Below are 26527 nucleotides of genomic sequence, written 5' to 3'. Positions count from 1 at the left end.
CAGCTTCATCCCAAGGATGCTTGGCATGTCCTGACCCCCAAACCCACCCCCCTCAGCCACCTGCCTCTCCCTCAACCGCTGAAAATTAATTACATTTAACCCCCTAATTAACTGCAAGCCACTTAATTGGATAAGCTCAGCACGGGTGGCAGCTTAGCCCACATCCACAAGGACTGCTCCATTCCAGGGGTGGGACCAGCACCAAATTCCCAGGAAAGTCAGCTCAGAGTGAACAGGAGACACCTCATTTGTAGCTATATTTAAACAATAAATCCAATAAAATAGAAAGTGAGGGGCTTTGGGGTGGTCTGACACTGCTCTAGTCACCAGTTCTGGGATTTGTGAGGGGAAAAGCAAAAGGAGTGGAAAATCCAAGTCCTGAGAACTCATTCCTGTCATTTTTACTTCAAACTTCAGCCCCAAAGCCCTGGAAGAGAAACTGCAGAGATTCCAACACTCCACTCCCCAGTGCAGTGGGGACAAAAATCAGCTTTATTTCCTTGGCACCCTCAGCCCTCCCAGTGGAGGTGAAGGCTTCCAAAATAAGTTGGTGTTTTCCAAATTCAGATTATTTTGGCTTGAACTCTTTCCCCACCTGAGAGCAGGATGAAAATGGGACAAAACCACAGCAAGTACAGATGCAAAGAGCACATGGAACAGACAGACTGATGGACAGAGCTGGAGACAGAAATTGCACTTGGCAGCACTTTAAAGATGCACATTCTTGGATTTGTTAGTAAGAAACAGAGGGGGGTCACAGACAGAGCTCCCACTTTCTCCTCCTGCTTCCCAGGAAGCACAAGCAGCACCTCTGGGAGCAGCTGGAGGAGTTTTTATCCAGTTCTGCTTGTTTGGACAGAGCAAAGAGGGAACAACAACCCTGGCTCTAATCCTGGGGAAAACCAACCCAAACAAGCAGCTTAAGCTGCAGGCTGCCAGTTTAATTCCATTTACCTGCAGGGATCCCAGCCCCTGGGGCTGAGGGAACAGGTGATTCCCACACTTTTCCCTGATTTCAGGGACTCTCATTGTGCTCTGGAAGGAGAAAACCCCATTTTCCAAGCAGGGATTTTTAGAAGTTATCAGGGTCCAGATCACCTCGTTAGGATTTTAGGATTTTATTGTGTCCTTATTAGGACATCAGGATTTTCAGTCCTTGGCAGGGAAGGGTTAAACATGAGGTCACTAAAACCACAGCCAGAAATCCTCTGTATCCAGAATTCCACAAATTTAACCCAAACCTCAACACTGAAGTAGAAAATTACCAAAATTCTGCCACTGAGTGACTGCACAGATCAAAGGAGCCCCAGCAGACAGATGCAAGAGTCTGCTGAAATAAATCCTCAACTATTTCCCAATTTCTCAGAGTTTTTTGGACCCATTCTTGCCCACTGCAAGCTCTTGTCACAAAGTTATTGCAGCTCCCTGCAGGTGAAGCTTTAACAGAACAGCACATCTTTAAAGTGGATTAGTTCTTGGAGGGGATGAGGTGTCACACCAACAAAAGTACACATGAAATAAAAAGGAAATCAGTTAATGATTTTTATTAAATTTCAGTGTTTCATAAAATAAATATGGTTTATAATATCAAACAGTGAGAAATAAAGCACAAGCATGAAAAGCATGGTAACAAAAGTTACACTCATGACGGTGTTTAATACTCAGCACTTTAGAAACCATAAAGCCTTTAATTATTTACAAGCAGCAAACTATCTAACATAATTTACAAAGTTGCAGCAGCCTAGTCAGGGAGTCCTGGAAGGGGAAAAACCACGGAGAGACTGCACTGGAAGACCTTCACTTTGCTCTAGCTACCAGCACTTCATCCCATCCCTCAGCTCCCCTGTGTACAATAACTCTGCACCTTCCATCATCTCCAAGGTCAATAATCACATTGGATTTGGAGCTCAGTTCCTCTCGAGGATGGGCAGGGCCTTCTGCACTCGAGAGACACAAATTCAAGTAACACTTCAAAGGAAAGTAAACATGTGCAAACCCACGTCAGAACCCACAGGAGCTGCAGGTAGTAAGTGTCAGACCCACGGAGCAGGAGCTCGTTAGCAGATTAGATTAATTAGGGAATAGCTACAGAAATCTACCTGGGAACCAGCTGGGGCCAAGAATGAGACATGGGAGTGGTTAAAAATAAAAACAAAAAACAAAGAAACAAAAAAAAAAAAGGAACTGCAAATGTACCCTGTTAGCACAGACAAAAATTTAATCTGCCGAAACACGAAGACTTTTAAGGTCATAACTCAAGATTTAATATTTCAACATGAAAAGAAATCCAAGCCATTCGACTTATTTGGGCTTTTGAAACAAATGCAAATGTCTCTGTTTAAAAATTGCTTTCAAATGAGAAAAACAAATCAATATATATTAATATATCACCCAAAATAAAAAACATAACACACTCTTCATTGTAGAGCATGCTGCTCATTCAGAATAAAGACAGGACAAAGAAAGTAGAATTACATTTCATGATGTAATAAAAACATTAAAATCTGTGATCATTAAGTGCACCATCGTACAGGAGTAGCGTGCTCAGAGTGGAAATGTTCTATACCTACCAGCATCCACCTTTATTAAAGCAAACAAATCTTTAGGACACTACCTGAAACTGAAATCAGTAATCACTGGGCTCCATTCAGCTTGCCTTAAGTTTCAGCCAGGCACATTCCAGCTAGTAGCACCTGTTATGCCTCTTCATGATTGTATTCCAGAGATCTTTTACATTTGTGAACAATTTTTTATATTTGTTTTTTTTTTAGAAAAAAGACTGGCTTTTGCAATGCTTATCCTACACAGATCCTGCAAGTAAACTCTGTTCTGAGCAGCACAAGTTGGGGCTTTTTTCAGAAATCTGAGAGCTGGACTTACGTTGGCAGTAGGTACAGTACAACAACTGGATGTATTCAACAGTTCCTCAAAAAGGTCTGAAAGGAAGATTTCCCTAAAGACTGTTTAAAAAACCAAACCAAACCCAAAGCACTTCACCCAAGATCTGTTCAATCCTTCTACCCAAGTTCAAGGCTCGCCAACTTTTAAGAACGCCAGGAAAAAGGAGGGAATGAGGTGGAGAGGAAAGAGAATTAAATTATTCCCAATTTGTACCGATGAAAAGCTTCAAGTAAAAGGAAATCCACTTGTTCAAGATCTTGCTACATGCACAGTCCCTCGTCAGCTGAAAGCCACAGTAGTTAGCATTGGATGTAACAGCAGGTTCATCGTTCATAAAAAACACCGGCAACGTTCCTTCATCCTCAAGAACTTGCATCCACGGTTCTCTGTCCTCAAGCTTCTTAAAAAATGTCTATGGTTCTGCACATTTCATACCAAACTGGAGGAAAATGGTAAACATGTCTTCTGTCAATGCCATCCCAGTGAGCCAGCCTTGTCCCCAGGAGCTGGGTGTCATTTCCGAGTCTGGCTCTTCTTTGGCACCGCGGGTCGCTTGGCCTGCCACAAGTGGTTGTGGATGGTGAGAGCATCCACGCTCACAGACATGGTTTTGGCTGGGATCACGTTAAACTGTTTTCTGTCCGAGCTGTACTTATAGAGTTTGTCAATCATTTTCTTGGTGATGCTCTTTGGCCCTGTCCCAGTGAGCTTGTAGATCTCCTCCGTGTCGGGGTAGTAGCAGTAAAGCGCTCGGAACTGGCAGCCGGCGTCGCGGAACAGGATGATGTAGTGGTTGGCATCACATTTCTCCAGCTCCTGCAGCAAAAAGCAACCAGGTACAGGGGCTGTTCACCATGCCAAGATTTAAGCTGAATAGTTGTTTCTATTAACAGAATTTTCCCTTTATAAACCTAAAAGCAGAACTCTAAATACGGGATGGTGTTTTCCACGTGGAAAGCAAAAAATGCTCAGTACAGCCACATTACAGGAGGTGGAATTCACCCTGCACAGCAGTGGGATCATGAATTCAGCATTACAGATTGAGAGTGCATTAATAATTTTAATGTTTACCTCTAATATTGAGTTCTTGTGTGGTTCATTCACTTTTCCAGCAAGACAGCAGTGAGATATAGCATTGTGAATAATAGGTTTGTTGGATTTGCTGCTGGGTTCCTTAAATAATTTTGGACCTAAGGAAGATAAGTAAGTCAAAATTATCTGCCTTATACTTATGAACACTAAGATTTTCATTCAAAGTGAAAAAAGAAAAAAAGCCTCATTATTTTTCTAGAATGACTTACTTTTAGAGATACTAAACAGAACAAAATACACCTGATACCTTCTCAAAAAGTAACATAAACATATCACAGGTTTTCCTGACCTGGTATGAATAATAAATAAATAAAACTAACTAAACAAAAGTAACAAAACTAAAACAAAGCAGGCACCTGTGTACTCTGCCACTGAAGCAATAGAAGATGCTGTGGAAGCATTCTCCCAGTCTCTCTCTGTGTTTCTGCTGGGATTCCTGCTCAGAATGGGTAAGGACTCCATTGATTCAACTCTGGGAGGGAAAGAAATAAAAAATTATATGCCAAGATTTTGGAGTTTGGGCCTGTAATCTCACATAAATGCTGCTGTCCCTGAATGGAACAGAATATTCTCTCTTTTCCTCCCCAGAACAGCCAGATTGTCCTTGCTAGAAATCAAAGCAAAACTCTAACTCCTCTGGGAGAAAATAAAACAAAATTGCAAATTTGTACAGAACACTGCAGTTGTCAGCCACATAAACCAGATGAATTCAGCAATGCTGATTGTGCTCCTCTGCCAGTGAGGGGAAGCAAACAGCACTGAAGCCCAAAACTGTTTCATCCCCCAGGACCAGAGAAACCCAAGAGAAGCTGGCTGTACCTCTGTGAGGGAGTGCCACCAGAGTGAACACTTTCAGGCTCAGTTGTTGCTGCTGAGGCCAAAGACAGACTGGAACCAGACTGAGCACTGCTCAAATTATCAGCTAGAAAAAAGGAGAGAAAATGTCAAACACGTTTGGTCACAGCAGATTTGAAACTCAGGGGGAGCAAACAAAGCCAGATCCTTACGTGTGGAAGAACACTTCGTGCCTGAATCACTGTAAGATTCCTCACGATGCACTGACTTTGGCCTGGGTTTTTTGGGCTTGGATTTGGGCTTCCCAAGGCCTTGCTCCTCCAAAATTTGCTGCTGTTTTTTCCTCAGATATTCCTGCTTGATGAGCTCTCGCCGAGCCTTCTCCTCTTCCTTCCGTATCCGGTCCTCCTCAGCTTTGCGGCTGCCACAGAACACAAGGACAGTGCATTCAGCATGGAACAACCTCCTGACCTTCAAAGAGAGAGAAATCCTTTTTTCTGTGCATCATTACCGAGCTTCATCCCTTTTTTGCTCCACCTCAGCCTCCAGCTGCTGCTTCCGCAGCCGAGCCTCCTCGGCCTTGCGCTGCTGCTTCAGGAGGAACGCCGCGCGTTTCTTGGCCAGCTCATCCTCTGCCTTCTGCTCATCCTGAAAAATCCAAAGGGATGGAAAATTTAAGGAACAGTGGATGATATATTAAGCTGCACATCACGAGATTGCTGATGATTCCAGGAAAATTTGAAGAAAAACTGTTACTTTTGGAAATTTTTACATTTTTAGGATTGATGAGTGTAAATCAAAACCCCTTATTGCTCAAGAAAAAATTAAGAGAGAGTTTTAGTGTTCCCTTAAGTCTGTGAGGAGAAAAAAGGGGCTTATCTTACTCTGACTTGTTTTTAAATATCTTTAATTATTACAAAACTTTCTAGACCTGCAAAGTACAACGCAGCTATGATGTGGGCCAGAATGGACATCACAAATAATCCCAGTGAATGACAATCAATCCAAATTAATCACACTACAAAGACCCCAAAAGCTGAATTCCCTGAGACTGAGACTAGTTTGACTTTCTTGAAAGAGAAATTAAAAGAGAAAGTATCGTGTCAGCACGTTTGTGGTATTGACAATAATCATTGCTAAACACAAATTAAGACATGAAATGTTTTGAGAGCAGATCTCTCTCTTTTTCCAGAAGTAATTGTTTTTCTTTCAATATCCAAATATTGCAACCAGTAAGGGCTGTGCTCCATCAGGAGCCTGGAAAGCACCAGTTCTAATGCTGGGTGAGTGAACAGGAACCAAAGAGAGAAAGGTAACACATTTACCTTGAAGAAAAAACCCACACCAGACTTCTGATCACCTTCACTAATCATATCCGTGGAGCTATCCTGGTTTTCAAGTTCTCCTTCATCTGGAGCTTTTAAGTCAGACAAATCTACTTCAATGAGATTAGCCTTGCTTCTCAGGGGCTCATCCACTGGGACATTTTCTTTTCCTGAGCCATCAGAAGAATTCAACCCTGTTTCCTTGAAGCTGTTATTCACCTCTTTGCTCATTTCAGACAGAATATTTGCATCTTTGGAGGTGGAGAGAACAAGTGCCCTTTGATTGCTCTCATCATGAAGTCTATAGGTATCAAAGAAACACTTCTCTTGGGAACCACTTCCATGATCAGGGCTGCTTTCCAGTCCCACTTCCGTGGGTGTCTTTGCCAAGCTATTGGGTGGGAAAGGTCTCAAATGTGGAAGGTTTTCTAGGCTGGGTGTTGGGGTTTTAACACGTGCAGAATTCTGCTGCCTGTCCTTGGGGACTTTGAGCTCTGAAGGCCTCCCTGGCCGGGGAGTCCTTCCTTGGCCGAGCCGCGGCGGTTTCCGCAGGCTGTTCATTCCAGTTGGAGACAGGGGCTCAACAAAATGAATTGAAGGTTTCACCTTTTGGTCCTGAGAGTTACTTCTGCTTCCTGGGGATGGCACTGTTGGAGATTTCATGAGCAGCTCCTGCTGCTGGGATATCTTTAAGATGGCCTGCTGCAGGGTGCTGATTGTTTCGTTCAGCTTCTCGATAGAAAGATCACATTCATTTATATCTGCTTCAGACACGTTGTCTTCTAGGAGGGCAACAGAAATAATTTTACTTTTTTCCAAATCGTGTATAGCAGCAGGGTCTTTTGGTTTGTGTTGCTCAGCAAAAGCCAGGCTTTCCTGCATTTTTACTTTTGCTACCTCTTGAGAATCGTTAAGCATTTCTTCTCTCTCCTCCTCTTTCACAAGAAACTCCTCGGATTTGGAACCCAAAGAAACTTCATCTAAATCTTCCCCATTGTGCCGGGAATATTCTTTTGCAAAATGTTCTGGTTTAAGAGGTTGTGGACCATCAGGAGACTTCCCTTTTTTAACAACATGCAGGAAAGCTGCCTTGCCCAATTTTAGTCTCTGCCTTGCTGATAAGGCTTCCATCTTCTTCTTCTGAGCCTCTATGGCCCTGCGCTTCTCTTCCAGCTGCATGTGGAGCTGCACCAGCTCCGAAGCTAAAAGATTAACATTGTCTTTGTTCTGCCTGTTGGGGCTCTGCTCTCGCTTTTGTTTCCACGTGGTCAGTGGTGCTGGGCAGCTTTCTGACCCATCTGGGGTGGTTTTTTGGGAACTGCTGGTGCTGGACTTGGTCTCGTAGCTGTTGAGCCTCTGCAGTTTCCTCTCTGCAAAGCTGGTCATGCGGACGCTGCCGCTGGCCATGGACACGCTGCTCACCTGGGAAATGGTGCTCAGGCAGGGGCTGGAGCGGCCGCTGGCGTCGTCCTTGTCCTCGTGCTCCTTCACCTTCATGTCCTCCTGCAGCTTGGCAGATTCCTCCTCACCAATGTACTTAGTGACTATAGGATGGTTGTCTATGGCCACCAAATCCTGGTCAGCATCTTCCATGTCCAGGAGATCCGGCTCCGAGTCCTGTCTCACCATGGTCCAGGTGGTATCCTGAACGTGCAGGCTGAGACCTTTCCCATAACTCACGTTGACTTTACTTGTCACCTCATCATCAGGTTTAGCAGCATGAAGAAAGAATCCTCCAGTGGATAGCTCCTGAGAGGAAGGATCTAAACTGTTACTAGCCAAAGGTCTGCAAGCTTCTATACCTGCTTCCCCCAGGGCCTGTGCATCTGCAGAACTGGGATCTGCAGCTGGAGTAAAATCAGAGCTAGAAATTGGAGTAAAAGTCCTGTTGAGGTCATGCTCACCATGACTGCTCGTGGCTTTCTTGCGGATCAAAGACAAGTGTCCTTCATTTAACCTCTTTGTCACAAAACTCCTCTGTTTCCCCTCCCCACACTCATCCTCTTTATTGATGACCTGCTTTTCCTTGGCTGGTTTCAGGACTGCAGGCATTAAAGGCTCCAGGTAAAAACTCTCGGGTTTGCTGTCCGAAGGGTCACTGTTTGTTTTTGGAGACCACGCTGTGGCCACTACGCTGGGCACCCTGGCTGCTGCATTCTGCACCTCAGGGTCACCACGGTTTGGCCTTTCTTCAGATCTGATGATTGCAATGAGCTCTTCATCTTCATCCTCCATTTCTACGTTGTTCAGCAAGCTCTTCCCGTTAGCTTTCACTGATGGAGGGTGGGGCTGATTTTTGGGGGTTACATTGACAATGTTGGAAGCAAGACTGTCCTTGCTGATGGACCTGGCCAGGCTAATGCTGTCACCAGAGCCAGGGTCCACATCAGTACTGGCAGAATGATGAAGAGCAAATGGTGTTGGCTGAGACAGAGGCCTAGAAAACATAAGAAGAATCTACTGACACTCAAGCACGACAAGGTACAATTTGTTGAAATAAAGACCATGATACAGACAGCTAAAATTGGTGTTTTATTTTTAAAATGCATCCTGTACCACGAGTGACCAGCAATACCAAGCAGCAACTTCAGACACTTCCATTTTCAACAGCACTTGCTGAAAATCACGGCTAACATATTTTCAATTGCAAATCTAAAAGCAGTCAGCTCTGAAAGTGCACATAAGGAGAAAACAAAATTAAGTGACTGTCAGTGCAGTTCTAGGGCAGTGATATCACATTACCACAATCAAATTGTCCCAGTATCATTTCCTCAAGCAATGCTGTAATAAGTAATTACCTGGGTTTCTTCTCTGGCCATGCCAGAACTGCCCCTCGCGGCTGCCCATCAACACGGGTCAGAGAATTGGAGCGGTGCCGATGGCCTGGAATGGTTTTTAATTGGTAATAGTTTAGAAATGGTCACTAAACCAGCACTTTTGCCTCATTTAATAGCAAACATAGAAACAGAATCAACTCCTTCCCCAACAGATGGCAGCAGAAAACAGATTTGCTGCAGCTGCCACCAGACACAGCCAAAGCCTGAAAAAAATTAAAATCCACTAAGTTTCTTAAAAGTTCTTTTTAAGATTTACTGGAACTCAACATGCTCACCCACTTGTGTTATTGCAGATTAATTAAATTCTAAATAATTTATAGAAATTAACTCATATATTAATTAATTATTTTATTGACATTGACAGTTGTTGTTTGTTAAAAGGCAAATTCAAGGTAGACTCACCAGGGCTGTCTTCTCCCTGTAAAGATTTTTGTTGCTTTTGCCTCAAAGGCAGCAGTGAATGGGAAGGGCTGAAGGCAGGGCTTCCTCCTTTGCCACTAATTCAGAAAGGCAAAAATTCATTACTACAAAGAATTTTTTTTTCTATAAGCAGAAAAAAAATCAAATGGCAAAGTCACACAGGTAAGTTACCCTCATCCTCTTTAAAACATAATATCATGAATTTTTAAGAAGTTCCTTAACAAGAAGTTTTTCACATGTAACAACACAAAAGTAAACCTATTACCTGAAATTAAACTAACTTTCTAAATGCAGTAAATTTAAAACAATGCTTATGTAAATAGTAAATTCAAGACAAAGCAAAGACTGAAGTAACTTAGAGTTCACCACGAAATTTATGTCAGCTGAAAACCCTTTTCATTAACCACATCAGATCATGCTGAAGTTTGTTTTCACAGAACCCCAGGATGGTTTGGGTTGGAAGGAGCCTTAAAGACCACCCATTTCCATGGACACCTTCCACAAGAGCAGCTTGCTCCAAGCAAGTCCCTGGCCAGCTCTCTTGGAGCCCCTTTGGCTACCCTAAGGTCACTCAGTCTGCGGCAAAATGACAACACTCACCAGCACCAATCCCCAGGTTGCCCAAAGAGAGGCACAAACAGAAGGTGGAACAAGATGAAGACACACTCACAGGTAGTCAGGCTCCTCGGGGTGCAGGTAGTACCTGCTGCAGGCCTCAGGGGCTGCCTGGGCTGGGGGCTGCAGCTCTGCTGGGCTTGGGCTGGCAGGGGTGGCCAGGAAGCTGCGCTTGGTGGCGTTGGAAATGGGCACAGGGGGCCGGCTGCTCTTCTGCTGCATCACTGCCTTGACTGGGCACAAAGGGACAGCATCAGCACCACCCAGAGAGGCCAGGGGGGAGCAGAACAGCACAGGAAGCTCTCAGATTGAAAAGGGTAGAAGGGAAACTTTGTCTGCACTGTAACCTCAAGCACCGGTCTTTAGTTAAAATATCTGTGTGAGTTTAATGAAAGTTACAAATTAATAATGAATTAGTGGGTTTAGGAGGGGAAATTACCTGTTCAAAAATGATCTATCCAAAAAGTGGATCTAGGACTGATTTTCCTTCTATTTTACTGCTTTTCAAAGACCCCCAGCAAGAATAAACCTTGGGTAGAAATAAACCTTCCAAGGAAACACCACTAGGCAACAATTTCACTGCAATGTAAGTATTTTCTAAATAACATGCTATCAGTTATCTGTGGTTACAAACTCACCATCTTTTATTTCCTGGATATCTCTTGGTTGTACAAAGTCTGGTTTGACATTCTCAAACCACCAGAAGAGTTCTGCAATGAACACCATGACATTAGGCTGAAACAGAAAAAAAAAGGAAAATTACACCTCACATTAACAAAACCCTCCTGATTTACCCACATTTTCTTGAAAAATGCATCTTTTGTTATGTTTCTTACCTTTAAAACCAAAGGAGCATACAACATGTCCTCCAAGGTGAGGTAAAAGCATTTGTTTAGGTACTCATTTGAGAACTCTCTCAAGAGCTGAATGTTATAGAGGCTGTCTGCAATTGATGTCACCTCCTTCAAACAGATATCTGGGAAGGAGACAGGGCTGAGTAAGTTCTGGCACTTTCCCAAGGGATCACCCTTCCACCCCCAGCTCACAGAAACACTAAATACAGGAACTTCACAGACTCTACACCAGCACTGGATGTTTACTGGCAACCAGTGACATTTCTCTACCTGCTCAGTACCAGAGGGACAGGAAAAGGAGGAAGAAAACCACAGAGAACAGTATCAGGTCTGCATTCATTTTTGAATCCACAGGGGATTCTGTCTACCACAGCCACAGAAAAGGTAAACAGGCTACAGAGAACACACATAATGACAAAATACAAAAGCAATTAAAACCAGACATCTTGATTTGCATATAATAAAGGGTTACTCCTAGGATTCACAGTGCTGGTTCCTTCTGAAAACACTCAGGAGCTCTGCAAGGTACAACATATCTGAGAATTTAAAAACCAATACAAAATGTTGATTTGCAGAAGTTAATGCAACAAGGACATTGATTTATTAAGAAAAACATTTTCTGGGGAAGAGAACTCGAGTTTTGCAATGCTCAAGAGTGACAATTTCTGCAGATTGAAACTATTTCATAATCTAGATCTTAAAATGCCAAGATATGCCAAGGAAAACATGAGAATTATCAGCTAACACTGGTGGACATGTACTCCACTTTTATGGCATTGAAACCAAGCTCAGTATTTGAGCAAAGAAAGCCACATCATCTAAAACTGGAAAAGAAAGGATTCTTTTGTGGCTCATAATATACAGAACACAGTCTTCTAAATACAATAAGTAAAAAAACCAAGATCCAAGAGAGATTCTTTTTAAAATGCAGATTCCATATGTGACCTGCCTCCAACCTGCCACAGTCCCCTACCTATTAAATGTGCTGCATTTTTAATTTTTCATGTATTTCTAGTTCAGCTTTCAAAGCCTGAAAGCCTTTTATTCCTTTGAGTCCCTCAAAACCTTTATTACATACCATCCAGTTTCATTTGCTCTGGACAATAATAGTGAATCACAGCTAGAAGAGCAGCACCATCACTACCATCCTTCATCAGATCTTCCAGCACAGGGAAATAGGGTAACTGCCTGCTGGAGAGGTGGTCCCTTCTGTAACGCACCTACAGAGAGAAACAAGGGTTCACATCATGCTGAAGAGGCTAAAAGACAAAGAAAAGCAAAAAAAGCAAAGAAAAAGGAATCTGTGTTAAGCACTGAAAACTCTTTTCACTGGATCCTTTCTGCTATTCTGCCCCAAGTCAAACCCAGCTGACAAAGTCGTACTTTTCTCCCTGTGGAAGCCAATTCTGAAGGAAATGGTGTTTCCCTTTTAATCCTAGAATGGTTTGGGTTGGAAGGGACCTTAAAGATCACCTAACCCAAGCCCCTTGCACTAGGGCAGGTTGCTCTCCTGCCATTCAGTCTCCTCATGCCCAGGAGCAATCTGTGCTGCTGGATTCCTCACTTCATTCACACATTTTAACTTATTGTAACTAATTTAACTCAAAATCCTTCCAAACAGATGCATGAATGCAGCAGATCCAAAGAAAGAGACATGGAGAGCTACATGAGAACACTTATAGCATGGGAGAAACAAAACACAGCAAAAATAATCCTGATGGGCTGGTGATCTCTCATACCTTACCCACATCCATGGATTTCCTGTCCTGCCCACAGACAGCAAAGTTCTCCCAGAGGGAACCAGAACATGGCACACATCTGTGTGCAACACAGGTGTTGTGCAAAAATAAAAACCACAGCCCCAAAATAGTCAGAGAGGAGGAGGCCTTGACATCCCCAGCAAAACTCCCCTTGATTTACTACAGATCAAAATCAAGCTCTGGTGCAAACCACCCTGCAGCCCTCAGGGAATTTGGAGCTGCCAAAGCCAGTCAGCTGAAGAACAAATCTTGGCATTGCTTCTTGCAAGTTTTGCAAGTTCCAGGGCTGCTGATTCCTGAGCATCCACACACTATGGGAGGCTGTGTCTAAACTGAGCAGCAAAGCAGGTGGGAAAGGAAAAGCAGAATGCACTGCAGGGCCTGGCAGAAACACCTGGCAGTGCTGGGAAAACATCCCTTGGACACTTCAGGGCATTGACAGCACTGGCATTGAACAGAACCTCTTGTCTGCTGGGCAGACACACCAATCACACACTGAATCATCAGAGGAAAGCTGGGTTTTACCAACATCCTACATTTCCCAAGCCATCCTGGGAAAGCTCTACACACACACACACTCCTAGGTGTCAGTTTAGGATGGCACAGGCTGTGAAAAAATCTGTTCAGAGCAATGAAAATCACTTGGAGCAATGAGAACCAGTTTCTTCTCTTTATTTTGCATACGCTATGGCAAGTTTCCCAAGGAACTCAAAGCTATCTCTACATGCTAATTCTATTTTTCCTGTTCTTTTCCCAGGTGCAAATTGGGTTTTTCCCCAGCCTGGAGCACTCCATGGGGATGTAATGGAATGGAATCATACTGTACCACACGAGCATATTCCACTGGCTCCAGCATGCAGTGCAATAGGGCATGCATCAGATCAGGCTTACACAGAGAGAAACAGTGAGATACAGGATGGTGATTATTCAAACAAGAAACACATCAAAGGCATCAGCAACATCCATTATGCACTAGAAATGTGGTTGGTAAGTCTGGGAGAATAAGTGTGCACACCAAGGGAAACTGGTTAGCTTGAAAGGGTCAGCGTTTATCCACTTAAAGTAAGCATATTAAAAAAAAACCTTCAGAAATTCTTTTTCCACTTTAATTCCTCCTGTAGTTAAAGTAGATAAAAATATTCTTTGCCAATAGGCTTAAATGGAATTTAAATCAACGACAGTCAATACCAAGAAGTAAAATCTGTAAAGATTCCTTGTTTCTTTTGGCTCTGGTGAAAAACCCCACAAATTTATCAAAGAGGGTTTTTACAGACTTAATTTAATTCCTTATTTTTTTGCCCAGCTGTTATTCTCTTAACCCTTCAGTCTTTTACACTGAAAATCCTGAATTCTTCCTATTTTCTAAGCTGAGTGTTGTGGTTTGTAACCCTCCTGCCCATGCATACAATGAATGACATTTGTATGCAGTAATTGCAGAAACAGAAATAGAGATCATTCTGTATTAAAAATACCCCAACCAAACAAAAATCACAAAATAAAAAAGCACAGAATTGGCAGAACCTGACAACACCACTGAGAGACTGCAAAACCTGCCAGCAAACCATTAAAATCTAAGTGGACTAAAAGTGAGACAACCTTTGTTTACTCCTTCCTTTAATTTTAAAGTTTTTACTCCAGCCTACAGATTTGGCCCAAACAAAGGATTAGGAGGCTGCAGTGGGCCTGAGCTCTCTGTGGGAAGGCAGAGAGATCATGGGAGGCTGCCTGATCACACCTGCCTTTTCCAAGTGCTCTGCCCTTTGGAATTAACAACTGAGACAACAGCTCATCTTCCCAGAGAGAAAATGAGTAACACCAGCTCCTGCAAGGGCAGGAGAAAGGGCATCAAAGCTGAGGAAAGCAAGGGAACAAAGGAAAATCTCTGCAAGTTGAAATAAACCCAGAAAACTCTGACAAAAGAAAGCAGGATTTCTAGAAGCACAATTTTGTTGTTTTGGGATTTTTTTTAATATATAGTGGAATTGATATTCCAATTTCCCACTTCAGCAGAAAGAAAAATCAGTATTTTGTTTCAATGTGCAAACTGTCTCCCTGCCACTGTGCCAGCTCCAGGCTCCTACACACAATCCCAGCAACTGTCCCACCAAACTGGGCTGGCCAATCTCCCACCCCACCTCAGGGAACAGCAGTGCCCTGGCTCTGACAGATTTACAAATCTGCACCAGAGCAGGTGCAGGAGCAGTGTAAGAGCATTATTTAAGCACAAACATCTGAGTATCTTAACTATGGATTCCAAGATTAGGCAGCCCTTTAAGCCACCCAGCTTTTCTCTCACCTCATCAGTTCCTACTCACAACCAAATCCAGCAAATGCAACCATTTCCACTGGTCATTTTTAATTTTTTTTTTTAATTGCTACTCCACCTCCCTCACTCCTGCAGTGTGGAAGCAATGTTGAGATGCTGCAAAGGGAGTATGCTGTATGCTGTACAGTATGCAAAAAGCAGGGCATGAAAACAAAGCCTGATGACCCAAAAGCTCACACAGGTGTTTCTCAAAGAGCAGCTGGGAAGCATTGCAATGGAAGCAAACACTCTGAGGAAGTTTAAAAAGCCATGATTTTGTGGATGACAACTGGTGTAAAAGTAGTTCACTTACAGGTACTAATTTCCAATACCATTTGGAAGGAGACTGCTCAGGAAGCAAGGAAAGGAAGGTAGGAACAGGAGAGGAACATCAGCAATGCAAGTTAAAAGCAGTAATACTTAAATGCACTTCAGCAATAAACACTTTCATATTTCAGAGGGCTTGTAGCCTAGAAATTGAGATTTAAAGACACTAAATGAGACCCAATAGCCAATAGGGTCAAATAATTCAAGAGATCCTTTAGATCACAGATCAACTTGTAAATGAAGCAGATCTTTTTTGATGAAGGATATTATTTTCCATAAAAGGCACATAAAAAACCTTCACCACTAACACAAAAATTAAACTGTGCCTTGTTCATAGGTCACACTTTGAGCCCTTTGACTAGTAATGCCAATTTGAGGAAAGAATATGTTATTTGTAATTTAAGCTTTTATGAAATCAGAACTTGGGAGTTCAGATAGACATTATGTTGGAGAAAGACCTATTTGACATTCTCCAGAAATGAAAGTGTGCTATATTTTGCAATATTAGTGCATTGTAATATAACTTCAAGGGAAAAAGCTGGAAAAAACTACAAACACACATAGAACATTTGAATGCCAAGAGTATCCTTCCTGGACAGAACCTGAATAAGTCCCTATACACACTAGACAAATAACATGCAAAAAGAACATGCCCCAAGAGCTTTCAAAATATATAAGATATATTTTGTGCTGTGAAAGCTGAGTCATATTTACCCACACACAGTTGACACAGGTTATTTTAGTTGAAACAAGTTGTTTTCATCCTACTGAAAGTTAAAGGAAAATCAGGAGATACCAGAGGGCTTCAAAGGCAGGGAAGGGCACTGATGACAGAGACAAAACAAAGTGCATGCAGAAAATCTCACTTTGAGGATTGGAGCCCTCACACTTCTCTGACAAAGAAAATACTGATATTTAAATCCATTCATCATCAACACACAATATCACAAACGAAGACAAATTTGTTTTACCTTTTGATGCCCTGGACTTTCCATTAGTTGCTGTTTTAATTTAATCTCTTTCTCTGTTATCTCTCTCATTTTAAGGTTCACCTAAAAGGGCATAGCAAGGAAAATGAATTAAAATACACCTGGATATGTTTCCACAAGTGTCCTTCTTGCTCCTGTTACTTAATAGTCAATTCATGCTACAAACATGAATAGTTCATAGAAAAACATGGCACAGCAGTTTTCTAGACCAAGTCTCTATTAGCAGGAGCTGAAATCACAATCCTGGGTTTGCAAGGACACATTCCCTTTGGAATGTGACTCCTGTCACTCAAAAGAATTAGAGTAACTTAACTGCTGTCCTTGGAAAAATTCCAGCATTTCTGTTAAATGTTCCACCTAGTCAGAGTTAAGTCCATCCTCTTATTTAGCATGACACAGGGCTTCACCTAAAAAAACCCCACCAACCAAAAAAACACCTCATAGCAACTTGTCTGAAAAGGAAGAATCCAATTTTTACACTTTTTCTAAGTTAGTTCCTGATTATCTTGTTTATTTTTAAATTTACCAACTTTTTCCTCCCCTAAGAAAAAACAAGTTGCTAAAGTAGAAGGGAGTGTAGAAATGCACAAGTAAGAAAGGAAGACACGCATCAGAATCCATTTTAAAAATCTGAAAGGTGACAAGAAAAGACAGGCAGGCTTTTCCCAAAGTAAATTTTACCTTGTTAATCCAGAAAACCATGGCATCCTCCAAATCATAGGGCAGTTCTTTTGAGGCACTGAATGTAGAGAAACGCTTGACACTGGCAACCACCTTCTCAATGCTGATCATTTCTACAGTGTAGGCCATCATAAGAGCATCAATCATCGCCATATGAGAACTCTGAAAGAAGAAACCAGAGAGGATTGGAAAATAAAATCACTTTTAAAAAACGCTACGTTCTAACTGTATTTAAAACAAAACACTCCTAAGGTTACCGACCTAGAAATTAAGAGCTCTTCACTCCATTTACTATTTTAAATAGCGTTAAATAAAAAGAAGATGATTAGGTGGATTTAATTAAGCTAACCATTTTGATTGGTGCAGAGGCCAGATCAGATTCAGACACAGGTGTATCATCGCTCTCCATGACGTAAATCCCCTTCCGAGACAGCGCCTGGATCACGGACTGGTGTCCCTGCAGGGCAGCCACCTGATCCCCCTTGAGGATGAGGCTGCAGACGCGGCAGTAGAGCTCGCTGGAGAGCAGCAGTTTGATCACAGGGGGTTTGATGTGCTCCTGCTCGTACTGGTCGATGTAGAACGGGTCCTTCAGCTCCTCCGGGACGTTGTCTGCAAGAGCCGAGAACAGCGACACGCGGCGCGTCACCAGGAGCGAGCGATCCCAGGCGTTAGTGAGGTGCACGTTTGATTTGGGATTATCACGGGGTTAAAATGGGTGGGCAAGGTTAAAATCAGAGGGGTAAGGTTTATCCATGTGTTCAAAGTAAAATCCCAAAGCATCCGTGCACAGCAAATGGACAACTGCAAGGCTCCGTCACCAACAGGGGCTGGCCAGTCTCTAAACCAAGCCACCAATCTTTTAATGAATTTTGGCAATTCAGAAGGAAAAGACCAAAATATCTGACTAAAACCTTGAACATTTTACAAACCAACCAGTGAGTTGATTATCTATTTTTTGTCAAGAGCATTGATCAAACTCCTGCAGCTTTCAGCCTTTAAATAATTCAAGCCAAGGAAGCAAAACCACTCTATTTGGATTAAGCAGGAATTTTAAACCAAGTTTAAAATTGAACTTCTTCTGCCTTGGCCCAATTTCCACAAGTTGTGTTAGGATTTTATCAAACTGAGTCTAGACCCTGAGTGTAGTAATTTAGAAGCTAAAATTAGCAACACAGAAGGCCTCACCCTTGCACACCACCAGCCATAAACACATTTTTACTACTCCCAGCACAGCTCAGAGCTCCAGGAGAGGAAGGCACGAACAACAACCAATATTCCAATCACCCTAAATATGTCCAAGACATCTCAAATCCATCCCTTGCTCCATATCCCAAAATAAATCCTTCTCCTCATGTTGGGTAATCAGCCTGGAAGCTATTGATCTTTATAACAACCCAGCAGGAATAATGAGAGTCTGCAACTCCAAGAAAAATATTTTCTAGCCCCAAGTGTATTGTCTTAACAGAAGCCTGACATTTCCTAAATTTCAAACATAAAATTCTATCTGATGCTATCCAGTCACTCTGAATATCTTTCCCCAAAGTCACTTAAACAGTTCATTTTAAATATATACATCTACACTTAAAAGAATTATTAATTTGGCAGCATATTTACTTTTCGTTCAGCTCATTTCCAGAATAATTAAATTTTCCCATTCCAAGAAACTCCTACCCATATCTTTGAGCTGCAAAATAAGCCACACAATATTTGTGTATTGCAGAGCACTTGATGTTCATGAAGAAGAAGGATGGAGACAAAGTGTTATTGCATGAGCTGCATGTACATCTCACTTAGATAAAAATATGCAGCAAACCAGTGCTGTCTAACAGCTCCTATCAGTCAGACAGTGCTGGCTCTCTTTTTTAAAATGGGAAGAAAGTTTAAAAAGCTTTCTGAAGTTTTTAAAAACTGAGATAATGATTTTTCCTTTCTGTGACACTGAATGTGACTTTCCACTGAAGATGGCTGGAAGAGACACAACAAAACCCACTGGCACTACATAAGTAGCATTTGTTAACATGGCTGTCCATTTTTAGTGAAACACATAATAAATTCAGATATTTTTAATCTTCTTAACATTAGTCAACCTGCCCTAAAATCAAAGGCTGTTGAAAGCTCATTCCAGTTAATGGCCATTTCCATTTCCAGACAGAGAATTCAAGCTTCCTTTTCTAAAGACTGAGGAAAGATGCAAAAATCCAAATGCAAAGCAGCTCATATAATTCAACATTTACTTCATTACAAGCTGCTACACCTTTAACAACCAAAGACACGTTGCTTTGTACTAGAATTATTTGTGAAAGGAAATAATACAAGCTCATAAAATATCCATGAAGTTGTACATCTCTGGCAGAGCATGAGCACCACTCCAAATTTTAAAGGCTTTTTTTAAAGCAACACAAAACAAATGCAAATTCCAAAAGTCTGCAATCTGAAGCACTGGGATGAGGGGTTTAGTTCCAACACCTGCTCTCCACCAGCTCAGGAACTGAGGTGACTGCCTGGAACTGGGCTGGAATGGTGGACAAAGGGCCCTGAAATCCCTCCTGCCCCACAGTCTGGATTTTCCTGGGGATCTTCCCTTCTCCACAAGGTAGAGAGACTGGGATTATTTTACAGACTGCTACCACAGCAAGGAAAAAGGTTTCTCTGCAGCACTGACACACCCAGGAGGGAAGCAATCTGTAGGATGGGGGTCTTTACACACATTGCTAACACAGCAGAGGCCATGGGAGCTGAGCCCCCCCGTGACAGGGGCAGGCAGACCTCCCACATCAATTTCTGATTAAACCAGCTCCATTTCAATGATTTTTAAAAGCCTTTTCTAGCACTAAATGGATCTAGTTCTTAGTGAGGAGATTCCATGTCACAGAAATCAATATGTTAAAAAAACCACAAACCCAAACAAACAACCCAAAACACACAAACAGAAAAGAAGAAAAAACCCCCAACTTGTATAGTGTCATTCAATCTGAAAGTCCAGTCAAGAAACCTGAAATATTTTTCTTTTATACTGAAAAATCCTCTAATTTCATGTTTCTGATCTCCATATAACTGCTTAAGGACTGAATGGATTTGGATTGACCAGGATTAAGGGTAGGGCTGGGTGGGAATAACTTTTAGTACCAGGATTAATAATTTGACTTCCTACTATCACAGGAAGTTATTCATCAAGATTAATCCTCCCACAATTGCAATTTATTTCACTGTAAAAACTTGCCCAGGTTTTATTTTTCACATTAGTACATAGAACACTTCTGCCTGTCACACACAGGAACAGTCCTGTAGCTGATTTATGTCCTGACTAATGATCCACAAAAAAATTAAGATATTAAAACCACATCAAAGCTTAAGAGTGACAATGCTAACTTTATTATTTCATACAAATTTATTTCATGCTGGACATAATGGCAGGCACAAATAAATAAGAAATAAATGGCAGGAAAACTTGCAATGCCAACAGGATGCTAAACAAGTGTATAATTCTGAGTTGGGAAACTTCCAAATAGAATTGATGTCCTGTACTCAATGCAGTTGTCTTAAAGGGGGTAACAGAACAGACAGAAAAGGGCTTTAATTGAGAGGTGTCTTCAATATCTGAAATCTGCATCTGAAAGTGCAACTGAAGACACTGATCTTACCTTTCACACCTGTTAATTATCCTTACCTGCAGCACAACCCACAGAAAACGCCTGCAGCACCCAGGGCTGCTCCTTGTCCACCCCCCCTTTAAAATGACAAAATTCCCACAGTACCAGAAATCCCAGGAATACCTTGTCACTTTTAGAACAACTACACCCCATCAGATTTACCCAGGGCTAATTTAAATCACACACCATGGACACACAAGCAGCTATCATGGACAGCTTTTGTCCCCACTTTTTATGGATCAGACAAAGGTGTCACAGGCTTTGTGCCTGTGTCACTCCACAATGTGCCAATGCTCTTTTGGAAGGAAATGTCCCAGGCTTTCCAAGCCCCAGTTTCTATCAGCATCTTTCCAACACTTTCTTTCCATGACCTATAACTGAACTTGGAGGTTAGAAAAGTTCTGCTCATTAAAATTGAGTTTTTACAGATTTATGCCTTGGATTTTGAAGAAAACCAACACAAAAAATTAACTTCTGAGAAATTAACACCTAAGCTGTAGCTACAAAAATTTCTGCTCGAGCAGTTTAACAAATCATACTAAAGAAAACCAAATTAAATCAGGTCCTTATTTTTTTCTTATAAAGAAGCCTCCAGTACAATTTTTTTTTCAGCCATTCTTTTGGTCTGTTCCATGGTATCAATGAGTTCTAATATCTCAAAAACTGTCAGTTCTGAGTATAAATGTTAAGTACAAAAAAATCCTTGAGAGGATTACAAAAATAACTTAACTTACAACAACTGTCACAGAGACAATTATTGCCAGACTCTCCTTGCTTCAGGGGAGGGAGCATTTCTTTATCATCTCCCTTACAAAAACCTGTTCAAAGACAACCACCTGATTCTGACTTGATAAAGAAAAATACAGTAATCTGAACAAATTTGACTTATCCCTTGAACTGCCGGGGTGGATCCACCCCAGATGTTATTTTACCTGCAGAAGCACGAAGAACTGGTTTCACCTGGAAAGGGAGCCAAGCTGTCCTGGTAAACAGCATGAAGCTTATTCAGATTCTGAGTAGGATTTCATTAGTATCAGTATCTGTTCCCAGAATTATTCAGCACAGGGTGAATGTCCAGGCTGAGCACAAGCTCCACCTTCTCAGCTCTAAAACCACCAGAATATAAACATTCTGTGTTGGTTCTCATTACAGCACTGAATTTTAAAGCCTGTAAGTGATCTGTAACAGGACACATGAAGATTTACATACAACAGGCAGGAAAACCCCAAGCTAAAGGCTTTGCAAACTGCTGGGAGAGTGACTGCACTTATTACCATATCTTTTGATCAAGGATAAAGCCACAATCCTGGATAAAGCAGGAGACAAAATAACAATTATGGAATCCTTCACCCCCGTAAACTTCACACAATAATACTCAGTGTTTATGAAACAGGTGCTATTCAAGAAACAAATGTTTAACTGTTAATATTTGCTAAACACAACTTTGCTTTCCTACAAAGATTTTTACTACGAGCCTGAGAAGAAAGCTGACAAAAGACAAACAGAGAATCCAGGGATTTAGGGAATTTAGCCCAGGAAACATCCTCACACTGCCCCTACCAACTGGTAACTGTGGGGAGCTATTACAGCACTGTAAAACCTTATTAAGCAAGCAAGTTCTAAGTATTAAAAGACCAAAAAAACCAAACTTGCATTCCCCCCCAGTGCATTCCATTAGTCCTTGGTTTTCCTGCCTGCATCTTGCCAAAGGTTTCAGGCTACTGTCAGCACTGAGTGTGGAAACTATGTAAAGCTCCCAGCCCTGATAAATAAGTAAAACCCATCAGGTCCCTTTTGAAAAATCCAAATTTTGCACAGTTTTACAGAACCACCAATACCTGCTATGGAAAGGGTTGGAAAGAACCTACTGCTCACAGCAAGCTGCAACTCTGAGACACTTCCATATCTTTCAATATCTAAATTTTAATATTATAGCCATGAAGATGGAAAACATAATTTCCACACATAAATTAGTGCCACATGAAATCTGCTGAGAAATCAGGGTTCTTTGTTATCATTGTCCCTTTTCCCACGTGGTACCAAATGAAACCATCCTGAGTTTGTTCTTTCCAACTGCTGCTGCTCAGAGCCCCAGGGGCCAGTGGGGCTGAAGGGCTAGGTCCACTTCCCACTGCTCTGCATGGCCTCATTCCTGCCTGGCAACCTGGATCACTCCAAGCACTGTGGAAAAGTGATCTCCCCATGCAGGGCTTGCCAAGGCTCCCCAGCCTTCCCACACTCACCCTCTGCAGCTGAAGTTCCCCACACTCAGTGGCAGCTTTGCTCCTCAACCTTTTAAACATCAGGAATTCGAATTCCCTGAAGTGGCTGTTTGGTTCTCAGCGAAGTTTGAGGATGAAAAAAGCTAATTCTGGTCTAATTAAACTCCATTTTCTCAAACTACTGTCTCAGATAAAGGGACTTAAATCTTTCCAGGCTACAGAAGGTTTCCAGATGCACTCAGAGGGAGAGTGATCCATGTCAGTACTCCCAGGTTTATTTGGGGAGATGGATCTGACATCAGTGAATGGAGAAGGACCTTCCTTCATGACATCCTTCCCCTCTGCTTTCTGGAATCCAGACAAACAGTTGTAGGACCTCCCTCTGGAGCCCATCTGTGCCAGCCAGGCTTCCACAACAGCCAGGAGCTGCAGGTTTCCAGGAACAAACCATCCAGCCCAACTCCTGTGCAAGAAGAGGAGCTGTCTTGCAGTGTTTGTGTAGCTGCTCAGTTGTTTGGCTACCAAAATTCTCTTTTCATGGCCAGAAGGTGAAAAAAAAAAAAAAAAAAAAAAAAGGGAGGACACCATCATCTTGTATCACCAAATAAAACAAAGCCCAAGCTAGGGCTTCAAAGTATTTATCATGCATGCTCCCAGTGATTTGTCCTTGAGGGAAAAAAAGCAAAGGATGAAGAATTTTCCTATTTAAATACCAGCTTAGAAGCTGAGAATTCAAATATCCTTTAACAGCAAAGAGAAAACAGTTGCAGGTAGAACCTGCAGTGATGAATGACTTTCAGTAAGAGTCTACACCAGCATCAAATTCCTGTTCTTGACCCTTTCCACTCTTCACCATGAGCTCAACCTTACCAGATGAAAATGAAATGCACCAGAATTTGAAGGATTAAGGCACAAAATTATGTCAATTCATAAATCAAATCAAAATCTAACATTTCAGAAAAATGTTCATTCACTTGAAGGCAGCTATGGAGACCTGGCAAGATTTTCTTCAGAACAAAAGTGTTTTAATGTTACAAACAGATAAGCTTTTTTTTTTTTTTAACTAAATTACCCAGAAATAAATCTAAAATAATAAAAAGTTCTCAAACCCTTTAATCTGCATAGTGAGATTTTAAATAATAAAATCACAATTGATTGTAGCTGCCCAAGACTCGCTGAACAACATCCAATATCTTAAAACTAAAACACAACCCTGAGAGATGACAAGTAATGTGTTAAATTCAAGTATTATTCAAAATTATAATCACACAGGAAACCTTCTTAAACCCATCTCTCTATGAATTAAAGAGGCTTATAAATTTCTGGGATTGTGCAATGCTATTCCAGCAGTAATGGCTAACATGTGACAGAGACTTGCAGGAGCCATTTCAAAAATCAAACTACATTTCCACGGGCCACAGTCCTGCTAAAACACACACAGACACCAATCCTCACTCACTGGGGAAAAAAATGACTTTTTCCTATTGTTTGTGGCATTTAAACTGCTGTTCTTTGTAATCTGAACAAGCCTAAATGCAAGGAGAATAACTGGCAGAGGCTGCTGCAGCCAGAGATCCCAGCCCTGCCATGGGAAAAGCTGATCCTTTTTAGCTTTTAGTCACAGGAAAGCCAAATACTTTTACAACCTGTGTTGTCAGGAGCATAAACAGACTTGCCATTAAGCAATTAACTGGTCCAAGAGGTTCAGACACAACCCTGAGTGCTGGAGCAGACACCACCCAGCAGCACGAGGCCACCGGGCTCTCTCTGCAGCGTAGGATCCGTGCCAGTCCCTTCCCATTTAGGATCGGCCTTCCTTGGAAACAAAGTCACAATATAAATAGTGCATCCCCAGGTCTGAATAACTGTTTTATCAGGGATGGCTAAAAAGTTTCAGGAAATGTTACAAACAATCCCACTAACTGAGAAATATTTACATCAGGAAGTGCCTGTTCTGTTCTTGTGAGTTATCAATGTTCCACTGACACCCTCCCCAAATTCCCACATTTTCAGACGTCATCTGATCCGTGGGGTTTTCTTGCCTCTTGTTGCTTGTAACAAAATACATTAAACACTGTAAACCCCATGATTTTTTTTTTTTTTTGCCCACAATCACCAAGATGAGGGAGACACTGAAAGGGCTGGAAATGTTTAAGAAGAAAAATAATTGATAAAAAATATTCCAGCAAGGATTAATATTTAATGGCAGGAATGGACCACTTTTCTTCAGCCTTGTCACCAAGTAAGCCAGTGCTAATCCATTAAGCATATTATGAGTTTGGAGAATTAGACTTAGATTAACAGGGCCACCTCATTTTCCAAAACAAGACTCTATACATGCTTTTATTATATCTTTTGTTCTGGATAAAACAGACCCACGAGCACTGCATCCTATTTCTTCATAATGAAGCTACTTAAACTTGAGATGCATCTTGTACATCGAGACAAATCTAGTTCAAAACAAAAAAAAGTCTATTTCAAGGGCTGCCAGGAAAACACTGTACAAATATACTCCAAGAATATTTATTTTTCCACATTTGACAGTAAAAGTTTATGACAATATGAGGGAAGGAAGAACTCCTCTATCCCCTACAACCTGCTCTTTAATGTCACAGCGCCCAAACTACACCTGCTCATTCAACATTTCTTTCCACAAAAGAAAAATGCTGCTGAATATAAACAGATTATTTTTTAGAACGTTTTTTGAATGTAAAACCATAATCTGATATAAAAGAAGTTCTAACTGAGCATACAAAGGGTGTCAAGGTCCCAGCATCTGTTGGCCAAGATGACCAGACAAGGAAGAACCTAAAGCCTGGAGGGACTTGGGGCCTGCAAGCAGTGACATAAAGCCCTGTGGAACAAAGTCTGCTTAGCTAAAGCAAGGATTTAAACATTTTAAGGCAGGCAGTTCTTGCCAAGCACCATCTGGGAGCGTTCACCATTAGGTTTGCTGATTCAGGACATCTCATACAATCCCGTTATTCCTGTTTAAGGTACCAGCAAAGACACAGTATTACAGGAGAATAGGCTGCCATATTATTGATATTTAAAACAAAGCCAAATCTAACTACTCATGAAACAGCAGGGGAGACAGAAAAAGCAAGAACAAAATCAAGAATGACTTCTTGACAGAGGTGATCTTACCTATTCCGTAGGCTTTAGCACAGATCCATTGTAGATTAGCAGCTATTTTTGCTCTGGCTGAATCATAGAGCTCCAAAGGGACAATCTCAACTGCACTATCTGTCAGAGCATCCATTTTTCTTCTGGTACTATCTCCACCCGCACAAACATCAACATCCACCATCTAAAACAAAAACAAAAGGCAGAGACTTTTACACGAGCCGACGATGCTGAAGCCACACAGGAGAAGGGCTGGCCAGGCTGCACACAACAGGCCCGACATCCTCCGGGATTTCCATGGGGAAGGGCTTGATGTAGCGATTCCAAAGCCGCTCGGAAATCAAAAGGCATCGGAGCCCGGGGCGAGCATCCCTTATTGTCAAGGGCAGGGCCCGGCTCGGCCGAGGCGGCGGAGAAAGGCGCAGCCCCGTCACCTGCCGATGGGATAAAGGGAGGATGGGGCTCTCCGGAACAATGCGGGCAGGTACCGCCGCCCCCTCCCCGCCCGCGGGGCCGCGCCGGGGCAGGGGCAGAGCCAGGGCAGCACCTGCGGCTCCTTCCCCCGCCGCGCCCCCGAGAAGCAGCAGAGGCTCCGCGCCCGCACGCCCATGGCCGGGCCGAGCAG

The 26527-nt window shown here is 42.1% G+C and overlaps 1 protein-coding gene across 3 annotated transcripts; it reads right to left on the bottom strand.

Moving 5' to 3' along the window:
• Positions 1-1528: 1528 nt before the first annotated feature.
• Positions 1529-26086, bottom strand: CAMSAP1 (calmodulin regulated spectrin associated protein 1). 3 transcript variants are annotated; one of them, XM_041406627.1, is made up of 18 exons: positions 25924-26086; positions 17251-17513; positions 16902-17063; positions 16203-16283; positions 15218-15250; positions 11918-12059; positions 10822-10961; positions 10624-10720; positions 10041-10218; positions 9353-9447; positions 8912-8996; positions 6114-8550; positions 5300-5436; positions 5001-5209; positions 4813-4915; positions 4350-4465; positions 3973-4091; positions 1529-3717 (listed from the first exon to the last, which is right to left on the bottom strand). In XM_041406627.1, exons 1-18 carry the CDS (start codon positions 26084-26086, stop codon positions 3415-3417), a joined length of 4863 nt encoding a protein of 1620 aa, XP_041262561.1. In that variant the 3' UTR covers positions 1529-3414. The 3 variants fall into 3 exon arrangements, with proteins under 3 accessions (XP_041262561.1, XP_041262563.1, XP_041262562.1); XM_041406629.1 differs by having other exon boundaries at positions 7536-8550; XM_041406628.1 differs by lacking the exon at positions 15218-15250.
• Between the last annotated feature and the right edge of the window lie 441 nt (positions 26087-26527).

Source organism: Onychostruthus taczanowskii, unplaced genomic scaffold (assembly GCF_017590055.1).
Source record: "Onychostruthus taczanowskii isolate IOZ18803 unplaced genomic scaffold, ASM1759005v1 scaffold25, whole genome shotgun sequence".
NCBI classification, from domain to species: Eukaryota; Metazoa; Chordata; class Aves; order Passeriformes; family Passeridae; genus Onychostruthus; species Onychostruthus taczanowskii.
Note: the sequence above shows the minus strand (reverse complement) of the source record. Positions and strands in the feature narration are given on the sequence as shown.

Coding starts and splice junctions, on each gene's coding strand:
- CAMSAP1 (XM_041406627.1), bottom strand. CDS start 26,086: ATGGTGGATGTTGATGTTTGTGCGGGTGGAGATAGTACCAGAAGAAAA. Junction 17,064..17,250: donor CCTCTGCACCAATCAAAATG/GTTAGCTTAATT, acceptor TTCTTCTTTCAG/AGTTCTCATATGGCGATGAT. Junction 10,962..11,917: donor AGAGCAAATGAAACTGGATG/GTATGTAATAAA, acceptor TCTCCTTCCCAG/ATATCTGTTTGAAGGAGGTG.